General features: G+C 39.0%; 1 protein-coding gene across 1 annotated transcript in view; it reads left to right on the top strand.

The window, feature by feature from the left end:
* Positions 1-464: 464 nt before the first annotated feature.
* The window catches only part of LOC5566745 (limbic system-associated membrane protein), a 237,842-nt gene continuing 211,159 nt past the window's right edge, over positions 465-27,147 (top strand). Inside the window, exons 1-3 of the mRNA XM_021850728.1 lie at positions 465-471; positions 573-724; positions 9,170-9,380. Coding sequence (XP_021706420.1) covers positions 465-471; positions 573-724; positions 9,170-9,380 — 370 coding nt within the window. The remainder of the gene's footprint in view (positions 472-572; positions 725-9,169; positions 9,381-27,147) is intronic.

The raw sequence follows: 27,147 nt of genomic DNA, 5'->3' as shown, positions 1-27,147 counted from the left end.
TGCTTCTCAGCTTAGTGTTCTTATGAGCACTTCCACAGTTATTAACTGAGAACTTACTGTGCCAAAGACCATTTTTGCATGTGTATATCGTGTGGCAGGTACGAAGATACTCTATGCTATGCTATGATACTCTATGGGATGTCGAGAAAATTTCCAACCCGAAAAGATCCTCGACTGGTGGGATTCGAACCCACGACCCTCAGCTTGGTCTTGCTGAATAGCTGCGCGTTTACCGCCACGGCATTCTGGGCCCCTTCAAAGGGAATTCGTAGAGTAAGTTTTTGTTTCAACTCTAATGGACCACTAACATGGTAGAATCATTGAAACAAGTTTAAGCTTTGGGAAACTCGTCGACGTTGAAAGGGTCAGGAACCCACTGAAGCTGGCCTTCGCTACGCTTCATGGATGCTACTTAATTTTCACATATTTTTCGTCATATTTTGTTCTGTTGAACGTCTATTATTATGGATTGTAAATCGCTTTTCAAACGTCTTTGTCCACAGAATGGAACCGTCTTTTTTAACGAGCGATAATACTCACGAGTACGTTTCGATATTCTCCTCTCGTTCCAGTGCTCAACATCATCAGTGGCGAAGTGCAATCGTACTGGGAACAGCCCTTCGCCCAGCCTTACTTCGACAATAGCACCCGGCGGGAGATAACCGCAACCGTTGGTCAATCTGCGCTGCTGCACTGCCGGGTGCGGAATCTGGGCGACCGAGCGGTAAGTGCCTCATTTTCACCTCTTTAGCCCTTTCAGGACGGATGGGTCATATTGACCCAATGGGTGCCCACTTTCTTTGTCATAGTTGTTCTTTTCATTGTTATCTATGCACAGAGCCGAATTTACAAATGTGGGGGCCCGGGGGCCATTATCTTGTGGGGGCCCTTTTCCCAGAAAAATTAAACATTTCGATACTTTAGCATATATATTTGCAATGTTTTATAAGGTTTTCATTACCAGATTCAAACTATTTTATAACGTTAAAATATACTTCTAATCCCCAATTTGAAATTTAAATTAATGTAGGTAATGTTCTTTTATATATTTAATACAGCTAAGTAGATTGTATATGTTGACAGGTTAAATTAAATGATTTTGGGGCTTATTCGTCAACAACAAAATTCGTTTGATGATTATTTTCTTATAGGTACCTTAATTGTGCTTATTCTCTTCTATTCTATTCTGACTAGTCTCTATTTTTTATGTAAGATCTCTTAGGTATCTATTTTAATCAAATTGCTTTCTAGAGTCTATTTTTCCCTAATTAGGATTGCAGTAAGTCCTGATGCAAAATTCTACGGACTCCAGAGAAAAAAATCAAATACTTCAATGCAGCTTTTCAGCAGGTTCTTCAAGAATTTCCTCTCACATGTCTCATGAAAAAACTTCAAGAAATCTTCTAATGATTGTTCCCGAGATTTATCTTGAATACTTTTAGGGACTCATACTGGGATCTCCCTAGATTTTTTTTTTCTAGAGATTCCTCTACCGATACACCCAGAAATTTTTCCAGCAATTTTGCTAAGAATACTTAGAGGACTTTCTCCAAAAAAAAACCTTGAGCACTCCAACGATTCCCCTCCAGTTATTTCAACAGAAATTACCCAGAGCTTTTTTTCTAAAGACTAAAGAGTTGTTGCGGATGGCTGTCGAGGGGGGATAGAAGCCCTCGAGCAGTCCCGAAAAGCTCAATAAAGGGATGCGCTCACAAAACCAAAACTGAAATCCGAAGCACCAATTTTCATTATGAACAAAATTTATTCCTTTCCTTCCTCATGTCCTTTCCTTACAGATATCCAGGGTTCTGAATTTTCGTATCAATGATGCGAAATCTAGGATTTTTCGCACGTAAGGAGAATGCTTTTTTCGCTTCCTCGCGTGAACATCTTTTATCGCTCACACTAATTTTCCCTGGAGCTACGATGGAGGATAACCGAAAATCACTCCACTCTGTGGATAATTTGATTATCACTCCATCATATTTTCGCTCACCAACTGCTCCCGAGAATTATCACTATGTGGATAAACAAAAACTAGTGCCGGCGACGGGATTCGAACCTAGAACATTGCTAAAAACAACCGCGATGCGTGCACGCTAACCATGCTACCACACCAACTTGATGTAAGAAGTGGTTAATTTGGTGCATAAAAGCAACTGCTGCTCATGGCGATGGATACAGGAAAAATTCTCCATGGATCGGAGAAAGAGAAAACAAACTTCTCACAGCTGCGGAAATGTGCAATTATCTATTTTCGCTTTGTTTTGTGGACGGATAAAATCGCAAGGCAGCTGATCGCTGAAAATTGCTGTGAGGGATAAATCCATTATCGTGAGAGTGAGTGAGAATTCGGAAGCCTGCAGATATCCTAATCCGTCCTTCTTCCCATTCCTTATCTTCCCTACACATTTTCTTCCTTAAATTTACTTCCTTTCTTTGATTCAGTACTTACTGTCAACCCGAGTGCACCCTTTGACATGGCTGCCACGCCACATCCTGCTACTGGGCTGCAGTGCTCACAGCACCGGATTTTGATCGCCACATTCGGCCGTCCTCCGATCTTCCGGATCTCCGAATCGAACTTCGTTCTTCTTCTGTCGGATTGGCCACGCTTGCCGGTGGCCTTTTCTCCACGGGTTTGCCGCTTCTGTCACCGCGTCCACCTTTTCCCGTCTGCCGCAACTCTCACAATCCGGTGAACGGTCCTATTGGGTCGCCCAGATCCGAGACACCGTTGAATTGCCCGAATTGCGTGTTCCTAACCTCACTTCCTTGTGGGTTGCCCAACTTGAGCCACGTGCGGATGGTTGCAAAGTGTGTCTTCAGATTGATTTTTGATTTCCTCACCCGAGATTTCCGAAGGGTTGCGCCCCCTGGACGAAAGATGGCTTCCTTTTTCTGGTAACGTGGTCGATGCCACGTGCCGCCAGTCCGAACTCGTCCCTGCAGCCAGATAGTTTTTGCAACGGGGGTTTTTTGCACGCGAACACTGGAACGAGCCGACCCTTTCTACCTCTGGTGAGGTGGCCTGACGAACGTACAATGGTGTGCCGTCGTTTTTGTTTCTCGGAAGTATGACCGTGCGCGCAAGTGTGTGTGTGTGTGCCCGTTTGCAGTGTTTTGATCCTTTCAGCTGGCAGCTGCTGCTGTAGGTTCACTGCAGGGGTGTTTCCTCTTTGGCGTGCGTGGCGACCTCTGCTTGTCAGTTTATGTATTTACATATAATTGGGTTCTTAATTTTCAAGGCCTTATCTTGTTACGATACACAAATTAACTTAAACGTAACAGAGTTCCTCCAGATATTTTTTTCAGTGATCCTTCAACCGAATTATAAAGTTGTTACTAAGGAAATCGATGGAAGAATCACCTGATACAATCGTGAAGGACTTAGACATTCCTTGGAAAATATCTGAATGAATCCCTGGGTAATTTTTATAGTTATTCTTGTTAAAATTCAGGTAGAATATATGAGATATCCGGAACAAAATTCTTGGAAAAATTCCTTAGAAGAACTCTGGGAGGAATTGCACAGAAAATAATAACTTTATCTTCGGAATCATCTCTGAATCTTTGGAAAAATACCTCCACGAGGAGGTTCTGCTTCTACGTCCAGACTCTGTATCCTAGTCCAGGTTCTGTTTCCTTATGGTTTCACTTTGAACCAGCCTTAGCATCTCGTTAATATTTCAAGAGTATCCATTTCAAGTATCTGGACAGAAGCTTTAAAGTGATGCTGTTGGATAAACAATTTGTATTTCGTACTATACATCCGTATGTGACTAGAACCTCATATTGGTCCATGGCATTATAGCTGAGGTGTTCAGAAAAAAATAATCATGAATTTTGATTCGTTGCACGATATAATTGAAAAAAATACAAAAGTATCCCACAGGCCCTATCTGAACCGATTTTGGGGTATCCGGATATGACCAGAACCTCATATTGGTCCATGGCATTAAAGGTATGACGTTCAGGATGTAAAATTATAAATTTGAACAAAATGATACCTTGCCGGAACCGCTTCCGGGGTATCCGGATGTAGCCAGAACCTCATATTGGTCATTGGCATTATAGCTATGGTGATCAGGATAAAAAAATCATGAATTTTGAGCCGTCGCACTATATGAGTGAATAGGATTACAAAAGTGTCCCTCTTAGGCCCTGCCGGAACCGATTCCGGAATATCTGGATGTTGCCAGAACCTCATATTGGTCCTTGGCGTTATATCTATGATTTTCAGGATCAAAAATCATGAATTTTTCATGTATTCCGGACCACACTGCAGAACTGCATTGACGATAGCAGCTTCTGAAATTCCTGAAAGAGAGAAGAGTTGGTAATGCTACCAAACCCGTGCCAAAGTCTTCCGGAAAGGAAGGTGGCTGCCATCCAAACTGTTGTGCAATCCATGGAGACAGGTCGGAAGCAAAAAAGGAGAGGAAACCGTTATTGTGCGGTGATCACACTAGACGTAATGAACGCTTTCAACTGCGCTAGCTGGTAAGCAATCGCTGATTCGTTGCATAGCGAAACATGCAAAAGAGTAAAAAGTATTCCAATTACGGCGCGCGTTCATGAGAGCTCTATTCTCGGCCCGACTCTGTGGAATATTATGTACGATGTTGTCCTGAAATTGAATCTTCCCAGAGGCGTAAAGTTTGTGGGCTTTGCGGACGATGTAGTGCTATTGGTAGTCGGTGAATCAAGAGAGGATGTGGAGGTACTCGCCACCGAGACGATCGATACTGTAGAAGATTAGATGTGGGACAAGAAGCTGGCGATAGCCCACCACAAAACTGAAGTGGTTATGATCAGTGAGGCAGGAAAGAATCACGGTTGGTGGTTGCATCATCGACTCAAAGCGCGAAGTTAAGCATCTGGGAGTGATGATTGATGATCGGCTTAATTTCAACAGCTTATGTTAGCCACAACTTACACAGATGATGCGCCTTCGTATGGCTTGACTATCGTTGTGATCCAAAGTGTACGAAAGCATCCACCATCTCGATACTCTACTGTGACACTACTTCCTAGACGGTCTCTGTCGCGTTTCGCCTACCAGCATGCACTTTGTTTTTGGAGCATTCAACACTAGTGCGACTTCTGTTGCTTCTCGTTGCAGATAGGTGATCGAATCTCCCACCGTTGCCATGTCGTCCGCGAAGCATACAAATTGTTCGGATCTTGTGGAAAATTGTGCCTCGACTGTTAAACCCGGCAGTCCTCATGACATCTTCAGGAGTAATATTGAACAACAGGTATGAAAGTCCGTCTCCCTGTCGTGGTCCCCGCCGAGACTAAAACGAACTGGTGTGTTCGCCAGAGATCTTCACGCAGTTTTGCACACCATCCATTGTTGATCTAATCAATTTTGTGAACTTCCAGGGAGATTTTTTCTCGTCCATGATCTTCCATAGCTCTACACGGTCAAAACTGACAGATGCCACCTTGAAATCGATGAAAAGGATAGGGATTTGGTATTCATAGCATTTCTGAAGGATTTGCCGCACAAAAAAGATATGGTTCGTTGTCGAGTGGCCGTCCATGAAACCTGCTTGATTACTTCCCACGAACTGGTTTGCTGTAGGTAGGTTATAGACGACGGAAGATAATCTGCGGTAGAGCTTTGTTGGCGCTTAAGATAGGTATTGCACGATAGTTTTCACACTCCAGTTTGTCACCCATACCTTGCTTCCACTCCTCTGGTACCTATTTCGTTTCCCAGATTCTAACAGACGATGCAGGCAACTGGCCAACCTCTCCGGGCCCATCTTAACCAATTCGGGTCAAATAATCTCCTTGCCTTCCTTAGCCGAGTGGTTAGAGTCCGCGGCTACAAAGCAAAGCCATGCTGAAGGTGTCTGGTTCTATTGCTGGTCGGTCCAGGATCTTTTCGTAATGAAAATTTCCTTGACTTCCCTGGGCATAGTGTATCATTGTACTATCGTGTGACGAATGCAAACTTTGGCAAATAAAGCTCTCAGTTAATATCTGTGGAAGTGCTCATAAAGAACACTAAGCTGAGTAGCTGGCTCTGTCCCAGTGGGGACGTTAATGCCAAGAAAAAGAATTCTCCTTGCCTGCGACTTTGTTGTATTTTAGATGTTGAATGGCATTTTGGGAGCTGGTCGGTTTCCACTGTCTATTATGCTGATGTAGCCAGTATCTTCGCTATCCTGACTCTCTGTGTCTGTATTCTCTACGTCATTCAGGTGTTCATCGTAGTGCTTCTTCTACATTTCTATCATTTCACGTCTGTCAAGATTCTCCCATTCTCAACCCTGCACACTTCAGTTCACGGCATGAAACCATCTTGGGATACGTTGAGCTTCTGATAGAAAATTCGCAATTCTTGAGAACGGTCTTTTTGTGTTTAGGAATCAGCGGGTTTGCTATTTCCGCATCAGTCAGTATCGTTCCTTGTTCTATCGCGTATCATGCTGCAGCATTGCAGCCTGCGCTTCATTCTACGTCGAACAAATCGTATCTTGAACTTCGTTCCACGTATCTGACAATGCTTTCGGTAGCGACGTTATTGGCTACATTGACTGTCTCCCAACGTTCCTCAAAAGGGGCCCCATCGAGCTCACCCTCATCCGGAAACATTGCCTCAAAATGTTACGCTTACGCATTGGCGACATCTAGTTGTTTTGGTCGCGCTAGATTGTATCGAGGCGGGCGTCAGTACCGTACATCGTTGATGACCGACAGTTTCTGACGTCGATTATGTCGGAGAAGTGCCGTGCATCGGTCAAAACGAGGTCGATTTGCGATTCTGTCTGCTATAGTGATCTCCAGATGTATCACTACGGGATGCTGAGCTAGAAAATGGTACCACAAATGGCCATATTCCTCGGGGTGGTGAATTCTATCAGTCGTAAGCCGTTCTCGTCAGCCGGTAAGTGGTAAACTTTACAATAGTCGACCTGAACTCCTTCTCCTAAACAACTTGAGCGTTCAGATCTCCTATGGTAATTTTGACGCCTTGGCATGAGCCGTTGTCGTACTCGCGTTCGAGCTGCGTGCCAAATTCGTCCTTGTCATCATCATGGCTTCTGGAGTGTGGGCTATGCATGTTGATTATGCTAAAGTTAAAGAATCGGCATTTAATTCTCAACTTGCACTTTCTTTTGCGGATCGACTGTAACCCGTTACAGTTCTACGTATCGAGTTTCCGAGGTCTTTGCCAATTTTCGGCCCGTCTTCTTCCGTTGACGTTTCCTTGCTAATGTATTTTTAAGGTTGGCTAGCAGGGACAGACACCAAACCCTTCGATTTCCGGAGGATGGAGAGGGCCATAGTGTACAGTTTAGCTTAGAGTCCTCCTCTGGCACTCGGACGATGATCAGCTGTCCCTGACATAAGGAACAAATGCCACTCCTAACATGAAGCAGACACTCCAGGTTTGAAGAAGTACAGTTCTCACCGGGATTGCTTATCCGATCTTCCCTAAGGTTGCTCGTACCCCGGCCCGTACCACGAGGGGATAGGGATAGTAGTTGCTGGGCAGGCGGCTGAACCAACCAATTTTCATTTTCAGGTAAAGTGTTTTTTATTTGAATATTTTCATATTCGATTTATTACATTTTTTTGCGAAAGAGGAGATATTTTGCTGACTCATAGTATTGCTGAGAGGTTCGAAAATAAATCAATTCAAGTTTGCAAAACATTGCAGCCAAAACTCGAATTTTCAAGAGCACACATCTAGAGAACCCGACAACCGTGTATAGAGTAAGGTGGGGCAAAAGTTCGACCATAGTGGCATAATCAAAGTTTCCAGGAAAACAATAGCAGTTAAAACCAAACAAATACCATACAGTGAACCTTCAACATATTGGCTATAATTTTGCTGAACAAACTTGTGTCAAAATATTTACTCATTTTTAGTTATAACAGTTTCAAAATTGATTGTCTTATTCGAACTTTTGCCCCACCGGTGGGGCAAGAGTTCGAATCTAGTGTGGGGCAAAAGTTTGCAGGCTAAAACACAAAATATCGACCCTTTTATGACAGGCATACCTTACACCAGCCGTAAACTTAAGTTTAACGAAAAATACACACTAAATTTTCATCAAAAAATTGCCCAAAAGCGAGTTAATTGTAATATACTCAAAAATAGCAGTTTTTTGCAAAACTAAGTGGAAATATAAAATTTTGGTGACAATTTTCACACGATCAGACAAATTCAACTAAATTTGAAGATAATATGTGGATTTTAGGCAATTTGCAAATTTTTCCGTGATTTTATACATGGGTCGAACTTTTGCCCCGCTGATTCGAACTTTTGCCCCACTATGGGCCAAAATTTTTTTTCAAGCATTTATGCAAAAACTAATACACCTCAAAGCAACCCTATGATAGGCCTAGAAACGCCCTTACATAAAATATTGAAAAAGATTTTATCTTCAACTGGTTCCATGCAACGAAAATTAGACCAAAAATTACAATATTCACGTCGAAAAACAACAAATAGCCATAACTTTTCCAAATCTCAATCGATTTTTATGATATTTGGAGTGAAAGTCTCTTACTTGAATAGCATTCGAACCACCATGACATTTATAAGATTTGTTTTGAATTGAGCTAGAAATCTTAAAAAGAAACTTTTACCCCACTCGAACTTTTGCCCCACTTTACTCTACTATTTTTTTCAGCATGAACAATTGTCTGGTTTTTAGATTTGTTCTCTTGAAAATTTTAGGTTTGGATTCGATGCATCTTCACCTTAAGGTGAAACATCTCAGAATCCAAAGATGGCCGGCACAATGGCCGACATGTGCCCCTACTCACGATTCCAAAGGCACAAAACTGGAGAAATAGTTGGCAAACGTTTCTGATCTTCTTATTTTAAGCTTTCTGCTAGTGCACAAAGCCAAAATAAAAAGTGCATTGTCGTTGGATGCTTTCTTTGTGAGATTTGTGCCTTTGAAGTTTTAGTGCAATCTTAGAAGTTGATTCAAAACTGTTTCACCTTAAAACATCCAAAAACTTAATCAAATCCATACTTTGAATGGGTGTAGAAAAAAGTCGTCCTGAAAGGGTTAAACGCACAAGTTACAATTTGCCACCCTAAGATTGCCCAGCACAAATCACGTAAAGCAAAAAAAAAGAAGAAAAAGGGTTTCCGTTAGAAAGTTTAACTACACCTGCCTGTTTCCATTTGCAGGTGTCCTGGATACGGAAGCGGGATCTGCACATTCTCACGGTGGGCATCCTCACGTACACCAACGACCAGCGGTTTCAGTCGCTGCACACCGAAGGCAGTGACGAGTGGACACTGAGGATAACTTCGCCGCAGCCACGCGATTCCGGCACGTACGAGTGTCAAGTGTCAACCGAACCGAAAATTTCACAAGCCTTCCGGCTCAGCGTTGTGGGTAAGTTTAGGGTCGTAAACCGGGGCCCATTTCATTTCTGCGTGGGCAGTTTGGTCACGTGTCCAGCCTGTTTGGCTACTGGCACTGAATTCCCAATAGAATCCAATAGAATGGTCGGGATAGCTCCATTGGGTGGCTTCAAAGGTAGAATATAGTTGTAAACTGTTACAATGTTTCAATGGACGCTGTTCATGCTTAAACGAGTTCTACGTTTGAATGAATAAATAATTAATTTCAATGTAAATAGGATTACAACTTGTTGCGAATTGATCACCAGTGCAAGTTTGTAAATGTAAATATCGATCATTTTTTGTGCTTATTTCATTGTCAATGTCAATGATGTTTGTGGCGAGTCTGCTTTAAATCAGTGATTTTTAAACCATTGGTACCGCCTACAAATGAATTACAAATTGTTGAAATGCAGAATATGACTATTTCAGCCAACTAACATGCAAGTTTGCCAGCTTGTATGGCAAATGATTTGCTTCATTTGCCACAGAATTCAAACTTTATGTGTATATTAGACTGGCCCTATGTTTAAGCTGGAAATTCCATATTAACTTCAACTCAAATGCGCCAGCTCATGGAATGACCAAATGAGCTGAAATTTTAACCCACCGTCGGTCGCCCTAGTGTACTGAGTACACGCACTTTGCGAAAAGTCGAAAAACACGTTGAAAATCCCTTCAAATTGATCCGGGTGTTGGTCCTATTCCAAGATCTACTCTTCTTCTTGCTTGTAGAGAAGACATTTTTCGAAAAAATCAACGAAAAGTATTCGAAAACATCGTGTTTTTAACCTAAGTTTTTAGGCGTGTACTCAGTACACCAGTGCGACCGCTCGTGTAATTTTTTTTTTACCAGGCCCGTCACACGAGCGGTCGCATCGTGTACTGAGTACATGCGGAGCAATTTTGATTGTACATCCAAAGCTAGGCAAGATAGAATATGAATGTCTTCGACAAATTTCTTCAGTCCAACGGTACCAATTGGTCAGTGGACAGAAAACACTTTAGAAACATCCTCATCTTCCTGTGGCCATCGGATTGTGCCCCGGGGGAACCGATGTAGTGGACATTTCGCAATGCAACATCTCGTATCTCAGGATCTAGATTTTTTAGCAAGATGGTGTCTTGGGCAAAGTTGTTCAGTAGGTCAATGGCTAACATTTGATAGGCTGCTTGTTTCGAAATTCTGCCACCAGATGGTGCTAGTGAGCATTTAATTTTACAAACGCCGATATCTCAAGATCCTGATTACCTAGAAAGATGATGTCTTTGACAAAGTTGTTTAGTAGGTCAAGGACTAACATATGATAAGCTACCTAACAAGAAAAACTGCCACAAGATGGCGCTAGTGAGCATGCAATATTTCAATCACGAATATCTCAGGATCCCGATTGTTTAGAGAGATGGTGTTTTCAGTAAAGTTGTTCAGTAGTTCAAGGACTACCATGTGATGATCTTCTTGATTCGGAATTCTTTTAATAGATGGCGCTAGTGAGCATTATATTTTGCGAACACAGATATCTCAGGATCCAGGCTACCTACAAAGTTGACGTCTTCGACAAAAGTGTTGAATAGGTCAAGGTCTAGCATGTAATAGACCACCCAACTTGAAATTCTTCCAACAGATGATCGCGAATATCTCAGGATAACGATATTTTAGCAAGATGGTGTTTTCGGCAAAGATGTTTAGTAGATTAAGGATTAAACATGTGATGTGCCGTTTGATTCGGATTTCTTCCACAAAACGATGCTGAAGATGCAATTTTTTGAACGCAGATATATTTGGATCCTGGTCGCTTAAAAAAATGATCCTGAGATATTTTCATTACTGTTAAATATTACCCCTTCGGCAAGGTTGATCTAAGATGAAGGCCTGCAAGGAACCTCAAGTTTTAAAATTCTTTCAACTGGTGGCGCTATTCAGCATGCATATTTTGATTGCTAATATCTAAGGATCCCGATTACATCCAAATATAAACTTCTCGGCTCAAAAGTTCAGTGATGGCTTAATCATGAAAATGACGTCTTCAACTAAGTTGTTTATTCTGTCCAAGACTGATGCATGTTTACCGTGTAATAAAACGTGTGATTCGAAAACGGTGCTCTTCAGCATGAAAATCCCATCGGAATATACTTCAGAATTTCAAGGACAGTCAAATTTCCAGTCGATACTCAAAAGATCATCAACTCATGGAACAGATATTCTTTAGAAAGCTGATAAAAGGGAGCATTATAGTAATTATGATTTTATTTGTTTTAAGTATGGTTTCATGAGTCGATATCGAACTATGGAACATCGACTAATACAGGTTTGACTATATTTAAAAATATGACGATCAAAATCATTGCAGCCTGCAGTTGGTCGCATATATACGAATCGGTCGTTAAAAAAATGATCGATGGACACCTATGAGAGTGTGACGCCTTATCGTCTGTGCTGAAATCAAAGAACTGTCAATGGTGGTTACAATTGAGCAATAGGCCTTTTCACGAGACGTCTCAAATCAGCTGATTCGGAAGGTCTTTGACAGTTCTTCTATACAAATGCCGAACGTGTCGGTGGCTCTAAAAGGTAAACAATAATACAAAATAACAATGAAATAATTATGAAGGCGTTTTTCTAGAAAACATCTATTCTGTGAATTCAACTGAATTTTCTGATAAAATTGTCAATAGCATACTGCAGTAGCACGTGATATTTTTCTGCTATCAAGCAGTATATTTCAAGCACATTGGTTGGTTTTAATAATGCGAATAATAGCCTTAAAACTGGTGCTAGACTTAGTACACGATGCTTTTCATTTTTACTTCCATTTGAAAAAAAAATTGAAAAGGCCTATCAAATATCTAATGAGCCTTTGTACGTGCCATAAATTCTTTTGTTCTCATGACTTTACTGTGCGCCGTGTGTTGGTGCTGTCTCGCTCTCTTTGACGTTTGACTTTTTCTGTGCGCGCTGTTTTCGAGTAGCCCGTGAGAGAGAGCGAGACAGCACCAGCGCACGGGGCACAGTACAAGTTAAAAGAACAAAATAATTTATGGCACGTACAGAGGCTCATGGGCGGCAGAAAGCTGTTACACAAAAACAAAGATGGATGTGTTAGTGCAAAGTGATATGAGAAACTCGGTCCCTCATGGCGACTCACGGGATGGCACGCACACTACAACATTGTTCGAATGTGATAGATATTGCCTGTGATGTTTACAAATCAATTCAAAGTGCTCTTTGTGCTAGTATAACCATATTATGATTATACTAGCACAAAGAGCACTTTGAATTTATTTGTAAACAACCAGTAAGGGAAATTATCGGTCACGGCGCTAATCATAAGCCTATCTCTCAAGCTGATTTTCCGGAGGATAATGCCATAATATCAAACCAGACCAGTAATACGAGAGTGTGCTCTCACGAGATGTGCAGCAACGAATTTAGATTATCACCAGCAACGAGAAGTTTGCGTCCTACTTTTCTACTAAATATAAAAATAATATTGTTCAATTTGAATCTAGAATTTGAAGTAGAATGAACCCTATATGTTTAATTTTATTTTGTGCTTATCTATTAATTTACTGGTAGCGAAATGTTTGAACATTTGACAAAACGTGTATTGATGAGCCAAATGATCAGTATCAGAAGATGTTCAGAAAATTAAATGCTCACTGGCGCAGAGTTACTCAAAATATAATTGCCAAGAACATGTGAGCACTTTCTTACCTAATAAATTTGATGAAGACGTCAAGTTTTAAAATAATCAGGAACTTGAGATTCTGTATTTGAAAAAAATTAAACCAGGAGCTCTTTCTCTAGCCTGATGGAATTATTTGAAATCTAGCGGCCCATTGCATTTTGAATTGAATGTGGAAGAATTTTGAGTAGGTATATTTTACACTTAACACGTTGGTCCATGATATACAGAACAACTTCATCAAAGACACCATATTTGTAATCTAATTTTATTTTCCTAACCAGGATCCTGAAATAATTCAATTCGAAAATTTCGTTTTGTGGAAGAATTCTGAATCAAACTGCATATCACATGTTTAGTCCTTAACCTACTAAAAATCTTTGCTGAAAACACCATCTTGCTAAAATATCATTATCTTAAGATATTCGCAATCAAAATACAGCATGATCACTAGTGCCATATGGTGGTAGAATTTCAAGTTGGGTGATGTCCAAATGTCATTTTTTCTGTCGCTTGTATTTTTGTGTGGTGTAAAGTTTGATAGATGTTTGCAATTTTCCTAGAAACTAGAACTAAAAGGAAGTTGAATGCCACCGGACGCATTATGATTGGTTGGAAATCTTCAGAAATATGACCATTTCCGTAAAACTGGTTCCGGAAAGCATGGTCAGTCATGTTTGTATTTCCAATCATGTAAATATTATCCGGAGCTATATCCAAGCGGACACCAACCTTAAAAATGATGTTTCCTGCAGCATATTCAGAACCATTAGATGCACAGACCACTCTATAGAACGTTCCAGGTGCCCTGGGGGAAGTGGTCAATTAGGAACATATCCGGAACCATATCAATATGGGCATCAAACTTCATTATTTTCAAAGGTTATGCTTTCCGAAGCATTTCCAGCATCACCGGCTGCCATAACCACTTTATAGTAGGTTCCAGGTGCCCGGGGGATGTGGCCAATTCGGAACATGTCCGTTCATCTGTTTAGAAACACATTCTACCATAAACAGTAAGATCCATGTGACTTGGAAAATGGCGAGCATTTTCAGAACCACAAGATATAATAATCACTCTATAGTATATTCCAGGGGCTCCTAGAGATGTGGCCAACTCGAAACATGACCTCATCCCCCAGGGCCCATGGAACCTACTATACAGTGGTCATATAAATAAGTTGCGCTGTAATTACTTCTATTAGCATCACCTTCAAAAATCGTGATGTTTTTACCCATATTGATGTGTTTTCGGGCATGTTTTGAATTGGCCACATCCCCCGGGCACCTGGAACCTACTATAAAGTGGTTATGGCAGCCGGTGATGCTGGAAATGCTTCGGAAAGCATAACCTTTGAAAATAATGAAGTTTGATGCCCATATTGATATGGTTCCGGATATGTTCCTAATTGACCACTTCCCCCAGGGCACCTGGAACGTTCTATAGAGTGGTCTGTGCATCTAATGGTTCTGAATATGCTGCAGGAAACATCATTTTTAAGGTTGGTGTCCGCTTGGATATAGCTCCGGATAATATTTACATGATTGGAAATACAAACATGACTGACCTTGCTTTCCGGAACCAGTTTTACGGAAATGGTCATATTTCTGAAGATTTCCAACCAATCTTAATGCGTCCGGTGGCATTCAACTTCCTATTAGTTCTAGTTTCTAGGAAAATTGCAAACATATATCTAACTTTACACCGCACAAAAATACAAGCGACAGAAAAAATGACATTTGGACATGACCTCAGAAAATCCGGAACATCTCCGGTGTCCAGTGGCCAATATGCATGGCCAAGAAAGTTCCTAAAATTGGACCAAATTTGCTTCCAGATGCATCCAATTTCATTCATTTTTCATAAAGTTATAAGCATTTGAATTTGGGCAAAATTTTGCCTATCTCAATCATTTTGCCTATCCCCTGTACATACTAGACCTTGACATATTCAACACTTTTGTCGTCAACTTTATAGGTAGCCTGGATCCTGAGATATCTGTGTTCGCAAAATATCTTGCTCACTAGCGCCATCTATTAAAAGTATTCCGAATCAAGAAAATCATCACAAGGTAGCCCTTGAACTACTGAACAACTTTGCTGAAAACACCATCTTTCTAAATAATCGGGATCCTGAGATATTCGTGATTGAAATATTGCATGCTCACTAGTGCCATCTTGTGGCAGTTTTTCTTGTTAGGTAGCTTATCATATGTTAGTCCTTGACCTACTAAACAACTTTGTCGAAGACATCATCTTTCTAGGTAATCAGGATCTTGAGATATCGGCGTTTGTAAAATTAAGTGCTCACTAGCACCATCTGGTGGCAGAATTTCGAAACAAGCAGCCTATCAAATGTTAGCCATTGACCTACTGAACAACTTTGCCCAAGACACCATCTTGCTAAAAAATCTAGATCCTGAGATATAATTGTGTACGAGATGTTGCATTGCGAAATGTCCACTACATCGGTTCCCCCGGGGCACAATCCGATGGCCACAGGAAGATGAGGATGTTTCTAAAGTGTTTTTTGTCCACTGACCAATTGGTACCGTTGGACTGAAGAAATTTGTCGAAAACATTCATATTCTATCTTGCCTTGCTTTGGATGTACAATCAAAATTGCTCCGCTTGTACTCAGTACACGATGCGACCGCTGGTGTAACTTTTTTTTTGAGCGACTGACGGAAGGTTAAGTAAATCTTCCTCTAACCCTAAGAAATAATCCTGGGGGGGGGTTTGCCCCGTGGAATTACACAACTTAATTTTACTCCCATACTGAGCAAGGCCAGTATAGTGTTTTATAGTGTTTTATTATTATCAACGTAGTTCAGTTTCGATGCTCAAAAGTTATTTTTTTATGGTTTCGAAAAGTATTGTGTTTTACCATATTAGAGAAAGAATTTTGGAGTCAGCAAGTATGTTGAAAAATTGATTTAATCTAAATTTTATCGTGCAATTTCAACCAAATTATATTTGAAACGAAAGTTAACGTTATATTTTGATGATTGGTGGCTTGGATTACAAAAAGTTAAATTTCATGTAAACATCAATGAAAAAAGAGCTTTTAACGTTTTGTTAACAACATATTACATTTCATTTGCTGTAGCAGTTCAGATTTTTTTACAGGTGAGTGGATTTCACCTGCTTATAAGAGGAAAAAACGCTTTGAATATACTTAACCTAACTTTACCTAAATATATAACACATAGGTAATAGAAGATTATAACGATTGTTGCCTGAAATTATTAATTATTTTACTTGACATTTGTTCTAATGTTTCAACATTGGATATTCTATGTAACTCATTGGTACTATACCAGGGAGGAAGCTTCAGAATCATTTTCAAAATTTTATTTTGAATTCTCTGCAGAGCTTTCTTCCTGGTATTACAACAGCTAGTCCATATTGGTACAGCATACAACATGGCTGGCCTGAAAATTTGTTTGAATATTAAAAGCTTGTTCTTAAGACAAAGTTTTGATTTTCTATTAATAAGGGGATAGAGACATTTTACATATTTATTACATTTGGCTTGAATGCCCTCAATGTGATTTTTGAAAGTTAAATTCTTATCTAGCATGAGTCCTAGATACTTAACTTCATCTGACCAATTTGTTGGAACCCATCTCAACGTGACAACATGTCTACTTGAAGGTTTCAAAAAAGAGAGCCGTTGGTTTATGTGGGAATATTATTAGTTGAGTTTTGGAAGCATTAGGAGAAATCTTCCGCAAGTATGAAGAAAAAATATCCAAACTTTTTTGCAATCGACTACAGATGACACACAGGCTTCGTCCTTTGGCGGAGAGGCCTGTGTCATCCGCAAACAATAATTTTTGACATCCCTGAGGTAACTCAGGTAAGTCAAATGTGAAAATATTGTATAATATTGGTCCCAAAATGCTGTCTTCAGGTACACCAGCTCTTACATGATGTCTTTCAGACCTGGAGTTCTGATAATTAACCTGAAGTGTACGATTTGACAGATAACTTTGAATTATTCTAACAATGTATGTTGGAAAATTAAAGTTTTTCAATTTTACAATCAAACCTTCATGCCAAACACTGTCGAAGGCTTTTTCTATGTCTAGAAGAGCAAGACCAGTAGAATAGCCTTCAGATTTGTTGGAACGAATCAAATTTGTTACACGTAAAAGTTGATGAATGGTCGAATGTCCATGGCGGAATCCGAACTTTTCATTAGCAAAAAATGAATTTTCGTTGATGTGGACCATCATTCTGTTCAAAATGACCTTTTCGAAAAGTTTACTGATGGAGGAAAGCAAATTTATTGGACGATAGCTAGAAACTTCTGCAGGATTTCTGGATATCTGGTTTTAAAATTGGTACAACCTTAGCATTTTTCCATTTGTCAGGAAAATATGCTAATTGAAAACATTTGTTAAATATATCAACTAAGAATGCTAAGCTACTTTCTGGAAGTTTCTTGATGAGTATATAGAAAATTCCATCATGGCCAGGAGCTTTCATATTTTTGAATGTTTTGAAGATAGTTCTCACTCCTTCTAAATCAGTCTCACAGAAACGAAAACGTTCTCTTGATTGAGAATAGAAAACGATTTTTTTAGAAAACGTTCTCTTGATTGAGAATATTTTCGAACTCCTGAGTAACTTGATTTTCAATTGGACTAGTAAGTCCTGAATTAAAATTGTGCGCGCTTTCAAACTGCATAGCAAGTTTTTGAGCTTATTCGCAATTAGTTAGTAATAATTTGTTTTCCTCTTTCAATGCCGGTATTGGCTTCTAAGGTTTTGACGTTGGATAACGTCTTTCGGCAACATATGGGGGTACAATTCAGAAAAACGAAAAATTGAGCATGTAACGAAAAATGGTCAGGTTTTGACCGCTAATAACTCAGTCATTTATCGATAGATTTTCAATATTTATCAATGAATCGATTGGAAATTTATCTATGCGTCGATTCAAATGGAGGACGTTGACCCCTTTCTTATCTAACCAATCACGTCCAAGCACATTTTTGGATTCCGCTTCCCTCTATAAAAGCGCACCGCACCCTGCTTCTTCTCTCAGTCTTCTTTTTGCGGTCGGACTGTGAACACGGTTGCGCGAGGCATTTTCGCTTTGCGTTTTCACCCGCGTCATAGTTCAATTTGTGTCGTCGGAAGAGGAAGACGCAAGGTTGATTTGCGGCGGCGATTCGTTTAATTCGGTTTCATTCTGTTTTCGCTTTCGGGCTGGCAAGAGCTCCTCCAAACCTGCTCAGCTCCTCGCTACCAGAGGCCAGCTGTTGATTATCAGGTGGCGGCAAATCCAGCGTCCGAATTGTAAAATTGCTCAAGATTTCCTAATGGACTCGCGCTTCAAGAATTGGCCCTGCAGGAATCGGGACGCAAAGGCAAGTACGAGATGGCTGAAGAAAATTGACCAAAGCCGCTTGTTGAAGCGCCCATCGTCATCCCCACCGCAAACCTCATCGGGCGAGAAGGATTTCAACCAGTGTGCCGTCAAAATGTGTCCGTGTTACGTGAATTCAACAATTAGCTTGTTTAGAGGTATCTATTTTCTTACATATTCTGAATTTGCGTTAAAAATTGAACAAGAATCCAAAGTTTCACAATTTTCCGTGACCTGGAACTATTTTTAAAACACGTTTGAAATTAGTATGGAAATCACTTTTGAATCACCCCTCGGCATAATTTACTTCGGGACGAGCAGTCATTAGGGTAACTCGGTATAATATGCCCCCCCTTAAGCAAAAACGGATATATCTCTATCAAAAGCACTATTTCTTATGGAAAAACCACTTCAATTGGACTATTACCTTACCAGTTGTTTAAAAAATGTGAGCTTTTCCGCAACATCTACTTAATTGACTGAAAATAAAATCTTTTTTACAATCATCTGAATCACGCACTTCAAAAAGAGCCTGGACAATATGCCCCAGTAACAGTATAATATGCCCCACAATAAACGGATAGTACGCCCCATGACAATGGACAGTATGCCCCACAACACAGGGGTTATATGCCCCAGGACTGTCAGCTGCTTATGCACGCTGAAAATCTGCTAACGAGCTTGCTTGGAAATATATGGCATCAAGAATGGGGCATATCATCCGGCCCGTGATGGGGCATATTGCCCAGAGATGAGAAGTTGTTGGAAATTGAATATTTCATTGAATTTCCACTCTTTTTGGCCATTCTAACTAATGATATTCTTTCATTAGTTAAAGCGTCAACGTTTTACAATTGGTTGCTTTGATGTTGTGCTATTTGACTCAAAAAATGCTTGAACCCACTGCGTGAAAATTTACATCGAAATTCGACTTTTGATACATTTTCCATTATCTCTGTTTTGCTGCACGTTATAACAGTCAACTTTTCATAGTGAGACAGTCTCATGAACTGTAAGGATCCGCAGTCCTTTTCAATTTCATATTGTATCTGGTCCGTTAAATATTGAGGAGAGGCGTATTGCCCGGGTGGGGCGTATAATACCAAGTTACCCTATGTAAATCGAAATGTCATTGAGTCGACGAATTGAAATCTTTTTCAATCATTCATAATATCAACATTAAGATATTGAAGTGCAATTAAATCATGTTATTCTCAGAGAAATGTGCTCTTTCGATCAAACTACAAAAAACTGTGAATTTTTCTTCACTTAACAACCCAATTCAAATTTTGAAAATATTTCTACTGTGAAGCGCAACATTACTGGCATTACTCACAGCAACAACAGAACTGTCGGTGAATTAAATAATAGTTTTGGTGAAATTATTAGTGATTTGCGGTAAACATTTTACCAAAATCAGAAAAATTCCACCAAAATTTACAATCATCAAGCTGCTGCAAATCCAGTGTCCGGTTTGTGAAATCGCTGGCTACGAGATGGCTGAAGAAAATCAGCCCAAGCCGATTGTTCAAGCGCCCATCGTCATCGCCATCGTAAACCTTATCGGGCGAGGAGGATTTCAACCTGTTCGCTGGCAAAATGTGTCCGTGTTACTCGATTCTCACAGTTCAATTGGCCCTTTTCAGGGCCAACAAATGTGTACTAAAGAGTTATTTGTGTAATATTTGCTAATGTGTTTACCACATTCTTGCTATAATTTATCTCGTAGCATCATACAATATATGATTAGTTATGAATAATTGACAAAATTACAATTTTAGAATATTTCCGAGGACGCTGCTGCACTGCTGTCGGAATGCAACATATTTTCTATTGTTTAGGAATGATTCAAATATTACGTAGCCAAAAATCAATGGAAAAGAGTTATTTTGAATTAATTGCTCCAAATTAACAATGATTAAGTATACACTAAAAAATCAATTCTTCAATGTAATGGCCTTAGCTTCTAAATACATGTAAAGTGATTATTTTGTATTAACACAAAATAATAACACACAATGTGTATAATAAATCAGAATTTATATGCAACAAATAGTGTGAAAATTAATTGGATTTTTAGCAGTAGAAATCTTTCATAAGTTCGTGACGGTCTCAAGCCAGGAAGGAAATAGAAGAGGCTAACGTTATCCAACGTCAACTTGGCGGTCGTATCTTGGAAACAACATTTTACTTTTTTCAAAATTTTAGATAATTTCCAACAGGGCTTAAAGGATTTTTTCTTCCGCGCAACGCGAACCGGCCACAATGGATCCGGATTCCGTCGCTCGCCCACAAGGAGCATGCAACAGATTCAACGGATCCAACGCTACTCCTGCAGATTGATGCTGGTAATTAGTCCAATAAATCGACTAAAACAGATAGTTTCTGACCGTACCTTAGTAAGAAATATATTTTACCAGACTTTTGATAAACTTATACATAAACTAGACCAAGTATAACGTTTTTCAAAAGGTTGGAAGTTTTGTGCTACATAACATGCATAACAGTTTTTAGCGTGACTAAGTGGTGACCGCACACTCCCAGGCACACGGTATACACAACAAGGTAGGCTATTCCCACGTGTAAACAACGATTTTCCATCAAAACATATGTCGTCATTCCTATCGTCAAGCATGAGGCCTTAAGGATAGTAAAGGAGAGCGGGAATTGCTTTCTTTTGCACTCGTTCGAGTTTGCGATAGGAATGACGTCACTGCCAAATGTCATTTTCGGAGTAAAATACCTTGCTTCCTCTTACCGTGTCCCAGGCATACTTGAATCATTTTCATGAAAAATTTAGCTTGACAGCAGCCTGGCTGCTTTTTGATATCCTGTTCGCACCCCCCAGGTTTTTATAGCTGGAACATAAGTGCGTTAAAATTGCCTTCTCTTGACGTTTTGAAGACGGATCAAGAGTTTAAGATCATCGTCTATAATCATGCATTAGAATTTGATTTGACATTTTGGTATTGCAATGCCCCTAGCTTCAACAATGGAATTTGTTGGAGCTTCTAGTTTTGTTTGTAGAGAAATGAAAACATCAAGATTACTATCGATATATGTTTCAAATATATTCTAATCAGCTTGAAAATAATTCAAAATGGAGCTGATAGGATTAAGAATCGCTTCATGGGATATTTGAAATGTAACAGGGACATATGATCAGATTCAAAATCAGCATGAGTAACCTGTTGGCTACAAAGGTGACTAAAGTCGGTTAAGACCAAATCAATCGTAGATTGATTTCTAGAAGAGGAAAAACACGTAGGGCTATCAGGGTATTAAATTGAGAAATATCCTGAAGAGTATTCGTCAAATAAAATTCTGCCGTTGGATTTACTTTGAAAATTATTCCATGACCGATGTTTGGCATTAAAGTCACCAATGACAAAAAAATGACTTATTGCGTGTCAATTTTCGTAAGTCAGTTTGGAGCAATTCAATTTGCTGTCCAGAGCATTGAAAATGCAAATAGGCAGCTATGAAAGTATATTTACCAAGCTGTCTTTCAACAGAAACACCTAAAGTTTCAAAAAAATTGGTTTCAAATGACGAAAAAAGTTGATGTTTTATACGCCTATGAACGATGATTGCAACTCCCCCACATGCTCCATCAAGTCGATCATTACGATAAACAAAAAAGTTTGGATCTCTTTTGAATATGGATCCAGGTTTCAAATAACTTTCAGTAATAACTGTTATATGAATGTTATTAGCTGTAAGAAAATTAAACAAACATCTCGTCTTCTTTACCATTCAAAAAACGAGCATTCCAATTAAAAATATTTAAATTATTATTTGGATCCATTATAAAACGTAATTAAATAACAACTTGATTAGTAAATTTTACACCAACCTGGACTGCTTCAGTCATAGTGGTGGATTTCAACGTTGCATCAATCATTTGATTCAATTGTTCAGTTAGAAAAATAAAATCAGAAGGATGATTTTCCGATAGGATTTTCGGTAGACGAAGAGGCGGAATAGAAGTTTCCCGTAGCGGCAGAGTTTTTTTTCATTTGAAACAAATAGAACGGTTCACGTAGCATGAAAAGGGGAGGAGTTTAAATTACCTGCTACGATATCGGCATAAGATTTTTCATGGGTAGATCCATTCAAAACTAGAAGATTCGAAGGGCTACCCGATGTTATAAAATTAGTTTGTGAATGAGCATGATTATAATCTTCCTGATGGTTGTGATTCTTAATCAAGCCGTCGTTAACTGATAAATGAGCATTGTTCGATACTCTACCAGTGGAATTCCGGAAACGAAAAAGATGACCGTTCATCTGCCTGGCACGAGCCTACGCGAAGGGCAATCCCAATTTTTTTGACTAATGATGGCCCCCGTAATTCGCGCATATAAATTTTGTGGTATCATCTTTTACAGGACAGACGGCCTTTGCGTGAGAAGGACCTTCGCAAATCATGCATTTAGCATCCATGCGGCAATGTTTTGCTCTATGACCCCACTTTTGGCACCAACGGCACTGAGCGGGGTTCTGGTAATTTCCTCCAGGTTTATGGAAATGTTCCCACGTCACACGGACATCGAACATAGGACTTGATTTTTCTAAAGCTCTAATATTATTTATATCTTTTTTATTGAAGTTAACTAAATAATATTCTTGAGAATACCCTTTCCGAACAATGCCAGGCTAGATTATCTTTTTCTTAATGATTATTTGGACTAGGGAAAATCGAAGTAAAACATTCATTCCATTTTTGATATCTTCTGGTGACTTGTAGTCATTTAAGGACCTTCCAAGACAACTTTGAGCAAATGTTCAGTTTTGTCGTCATAAGTAAAAAACATGTGCATCTTATGTTCATGATGTTTGAGAAGAAGTTCGTGATCTTTAAGAGTTTTCGGCAAAACTCGACAATCTCCTTTCTTTGCGATTTGATTCCCCTAATGGAGTTCAAGATCTCCTGCCTAAATTTCCCAAATTCGGAACAACTGACCACGATAGGCGGTACTCTTTGCTCTCTCACTTATATCAAAGAGACTGTGCTAGAGGCTACTTCGATTTGGTGTTCGGAAAAATTGTCTAGAGCTTCGAACTGATTGCTCATTTCGATGCAATTATCAACATCAAATCCATTCAACCCTTGGAAGAAAATGCGCATTCCGGAGAAACGTCCTTTCTTCCATTCTTGCCACTTTTAGTGACAGTTTTAAACCCCACTTTTTTAATGAAGCAATAGTCGAAAAGAAAAATAGTTCTGAAAAGTACTGTTTTAGTAGCACTGAGAAGTACTGTTGTATTGCATTGGTTAGTTTTCAAAAAAACTTTCAAGAGCAGAGAGAATTCGTGTACGCACAACACGAAAGTACGATGCAGTGATGATAGTGATATACAAGTAATTTTAAGCTCCTAATAATGTGATTACCATGCCCACACAGTTACGGATCACCCACAGTGACGGATCACTTTGGCGTTCAACATCGGATAACTCGCTCAAAACATAAACGTTGACGTAAAACATATTTTTCCTATGTTATACTATTTGTCTTCTACCATTTGTAATGTTAAGCACAACATTCAACCGCTAAATAACGGTGTATTTGACAAATGTTTAGTTGGTAGCACACAGCTATCATTATATGGTCGTTTCCAGTAAGAAGTGCCGTCAGCATTCATAAGCTCCCACAGGTGGTAAAATTCAAATGTTATAGCATGTTTTATGCTCGTTCGCTTCGATTTAGTATGAATTCATCTTTGGAAAACATTTTACTTGAATTTTTATTCTAAATACCGATTTTTAGATCTTCTAACTAGTGATCCATAATATGGACCAGGAAATGATTGTTTACCACGGTTATGGATCACTTCCAAAGAATGTAGATTTCTGCTATTTTATGTATTGAATTCGACATTTTTAGACAATAGCACTAAGGATAAAACTAATAAAACATCAAGGTTTGTAAATATCATTTGTTAGCAGACAAAAATGGGTGGAAAACTTGGTGTGGAGCGCAAACAGTTTATGTCTCAGTTACTACAATGCAGTATTACAATAAAAAGGGCATTTTACCTTTGTTTCCAGCTCTAACACTGCTATTTTTGGCAGTAGTATATGACACATTGTTAACTTTCGCCAAATCAAGCAATACAGATGCATTGAGTTGAAAATCTTTTGGTTTTGCGCACTGATCCGTAATATGTCACAATTTGATCCATAATATGAAAATTGATCCATAATATGGTTTTTAGGAACCGATACAATTTTTCATTTTTATGAAATCCTAAGTAAATATTACACTCAAAACAGTTTACTAACCGAAGTTCCAATTTGAAACGATTCGATTCGTGCTTTTAAATTACAATTTTACGTTTTCCATGTCGTTTTATTGAATTTTATAGGTTGGACTCCACACTATTTGATCCATAACTGTGGGGTCATGGTAGTTCAATAAGCACATGATGGTGCATGTTTTGACCATTTCCATTTCTAGTAAAATCTGCCTATATACATTGGAAAGCAATAAAAATCTAGTTACAGCCCAATCAACTTTATTTCCGAAGGTCGTTGTCTCAAATACCCATAAACAAATATATGACTAACCTTCTCGCCGGTGTAAATCTGGCAGCAGCCATAAAACTTGCAGGCCTCCCAAAGGGCCAGATTTCCAAACAGTAAACAACAGCACCGTGCTTGCTTGCCAACAAACAATAAGCTTTATCACGCAATCGGCGCTAGCTTCAATACATCCCCATCACGCATTGTTACCGGGGCATGTATAATAAATCAATCCTCCAGAGTGAAATCAATATTGGTTCTCGTAAAAACATATTAACGCTAGCAACGATACCGGCCATACGATACCATCTGCTCCAATTAGAAACAACCAACGTTCGCAGGATTGAGTTAACTTCATTAGGGTAGAAGTACCAATTATGGCTATAGTACCAATTATGGCAATAGTGGGAACAAAAAGAGATTTTTCTTATTGTTTCACTAGACTATAATGGCTTATATTCACAGGAATGATAATAACTAAACTAAACTAAACAGGAATGATGGTAACTAAACCTTGAAAAGAACATTCGTGCAATTAGCTTCGAAAAATGAACATTTGAAAATTTTGCCTCACATATATGTCACCTTCTTAGCAGTTGGCTAAGGGACCTCCGTTACGAAATGTATGGTTTCATCCGGATAAACTGTTTCAACCGATGAATGTTTGTTACCTAGTGAGAACAAATAAATAAATTTAGCTGGTACGCAAAAAATTCTACTGTTTTAAGTTGGAAATCGTGTTATTTCCACTATATCGATAACTGGTACAAAGAGTGTATGAGAGCCCAATTATGGCAATACTTTGGAGGCGGTTTGTTTACATTTTTTGATCAGTAAAATAACAGAAGTAAAGCTATTTTACGGGTGACTTCCACGACGGGACGGTTCGGTAAGGCATTATCTTTATGTTTTGTACTCAATTACTAAGATTTTTCAATCACACGTTCGAAAACGTTCGCGAGCGGAAGATGCTAATTTCATGATAGAGAGGGGTTTTCAGCGACACTCGATTTTTGATTTTTTCCTCTTTTTTCGTTAAAAATTGGCACTGGAAAGGTAATGTGAGATCATTAATGCTGTTTTGTATCATTATTTGCATTTACAATACATTTTGACTTCTTTTTCGAAAATTAATTTTCTTCCATGAACCCATTGCAAAAAATTGATTTAACATCTATTTAACCCAAAATTTTTGGAAAATTTTATGAGCGATATCTTCATTACATATTAGCGTTGCATTATCATTCGCTCTTTATGGCGTTTGAGTTCATTTCGTGCAAATATTTGATAGTCCATAATTGGTACACTTTTATGTCGAATGCTAGGAACGCTATTGCCATAATTGGTACAAAGACAACGCTTTTTAAAATCCATTTTTAGAAGCTTAAAGTCAATTTAGTACTAAAACTGTTTAAATCAACAGATTCGCAAGGCTTTAAACAAGTAATTGACACCAACAAGTCATGCTTGCGTTTTAGAAACGTGGTTACAACTTGATTTTTATTACTACTGTTGACATATTGCATCCATAATTGGTACACCTACCCTAATTGTTTTTCGAATTTTCGCATCATTACTGAGTTTAACCGAATTATTCTAATTTTGCGGTAATGGCATATCGTCGTTCCAATATTTGGTTCCATATGTGGTAATATACTCGTTGCACATTGACGATGATTGGTTTCGTTACAGAAGTAGCCACACATTCCACCGCTCCCAACTCAGATGATCGATATCATTCGTGAAACCAGCAGCCATTCTTCACTTCGGGTGGTCATACCAATGAATGGCTGTTCTGCATCCGCGAGAGGCTAGCATTTCCAGCTCAAAACGCAAAAGAAAATGAAATTTTGCGAGCGAGTTTATTCTTATCTGAATGAAATTTAGTGCTAATGTTAGTAGCTAACTCATATAACATATCCCATTAAAATTTTTCAACATTTTTTAAACTATGTTTTAAAAATGTTATTGTTTTTTTCAATAGCCGTTGTTATTTTCTGAAACTTCATTATAATAATATTCATAGTTTTTGAGTTATCAATTTTAAAATCATAAAATGCCTTATATTTGATAGGCGTTATTCAAAATGTAGTCTAGGAAACTGAACAATATATTGATAGGAAGTGTTATACCAAATAACCACCAATACATGTGTAAAATATCATTC

Source organism: Aedes aegypti, chromosome 3, assembly GCF_002204515.2.
Source record: "Aedes aegypti strain LVP_AGWG chromosome 3, AaegL5.0 Primary Assembly, whole genome shotgun sequence".
NCBI classification, from domain to species: Eukaryota; Metazoa; Arthropoda; class Insecta; order Diptera; family Culicidae; genus Aedes; species Aedes aegypti.
Note: the sequence above shows the minus strand (reverse complement) of the source record. Positions and strands in the feature narration are given on the sequence as shown.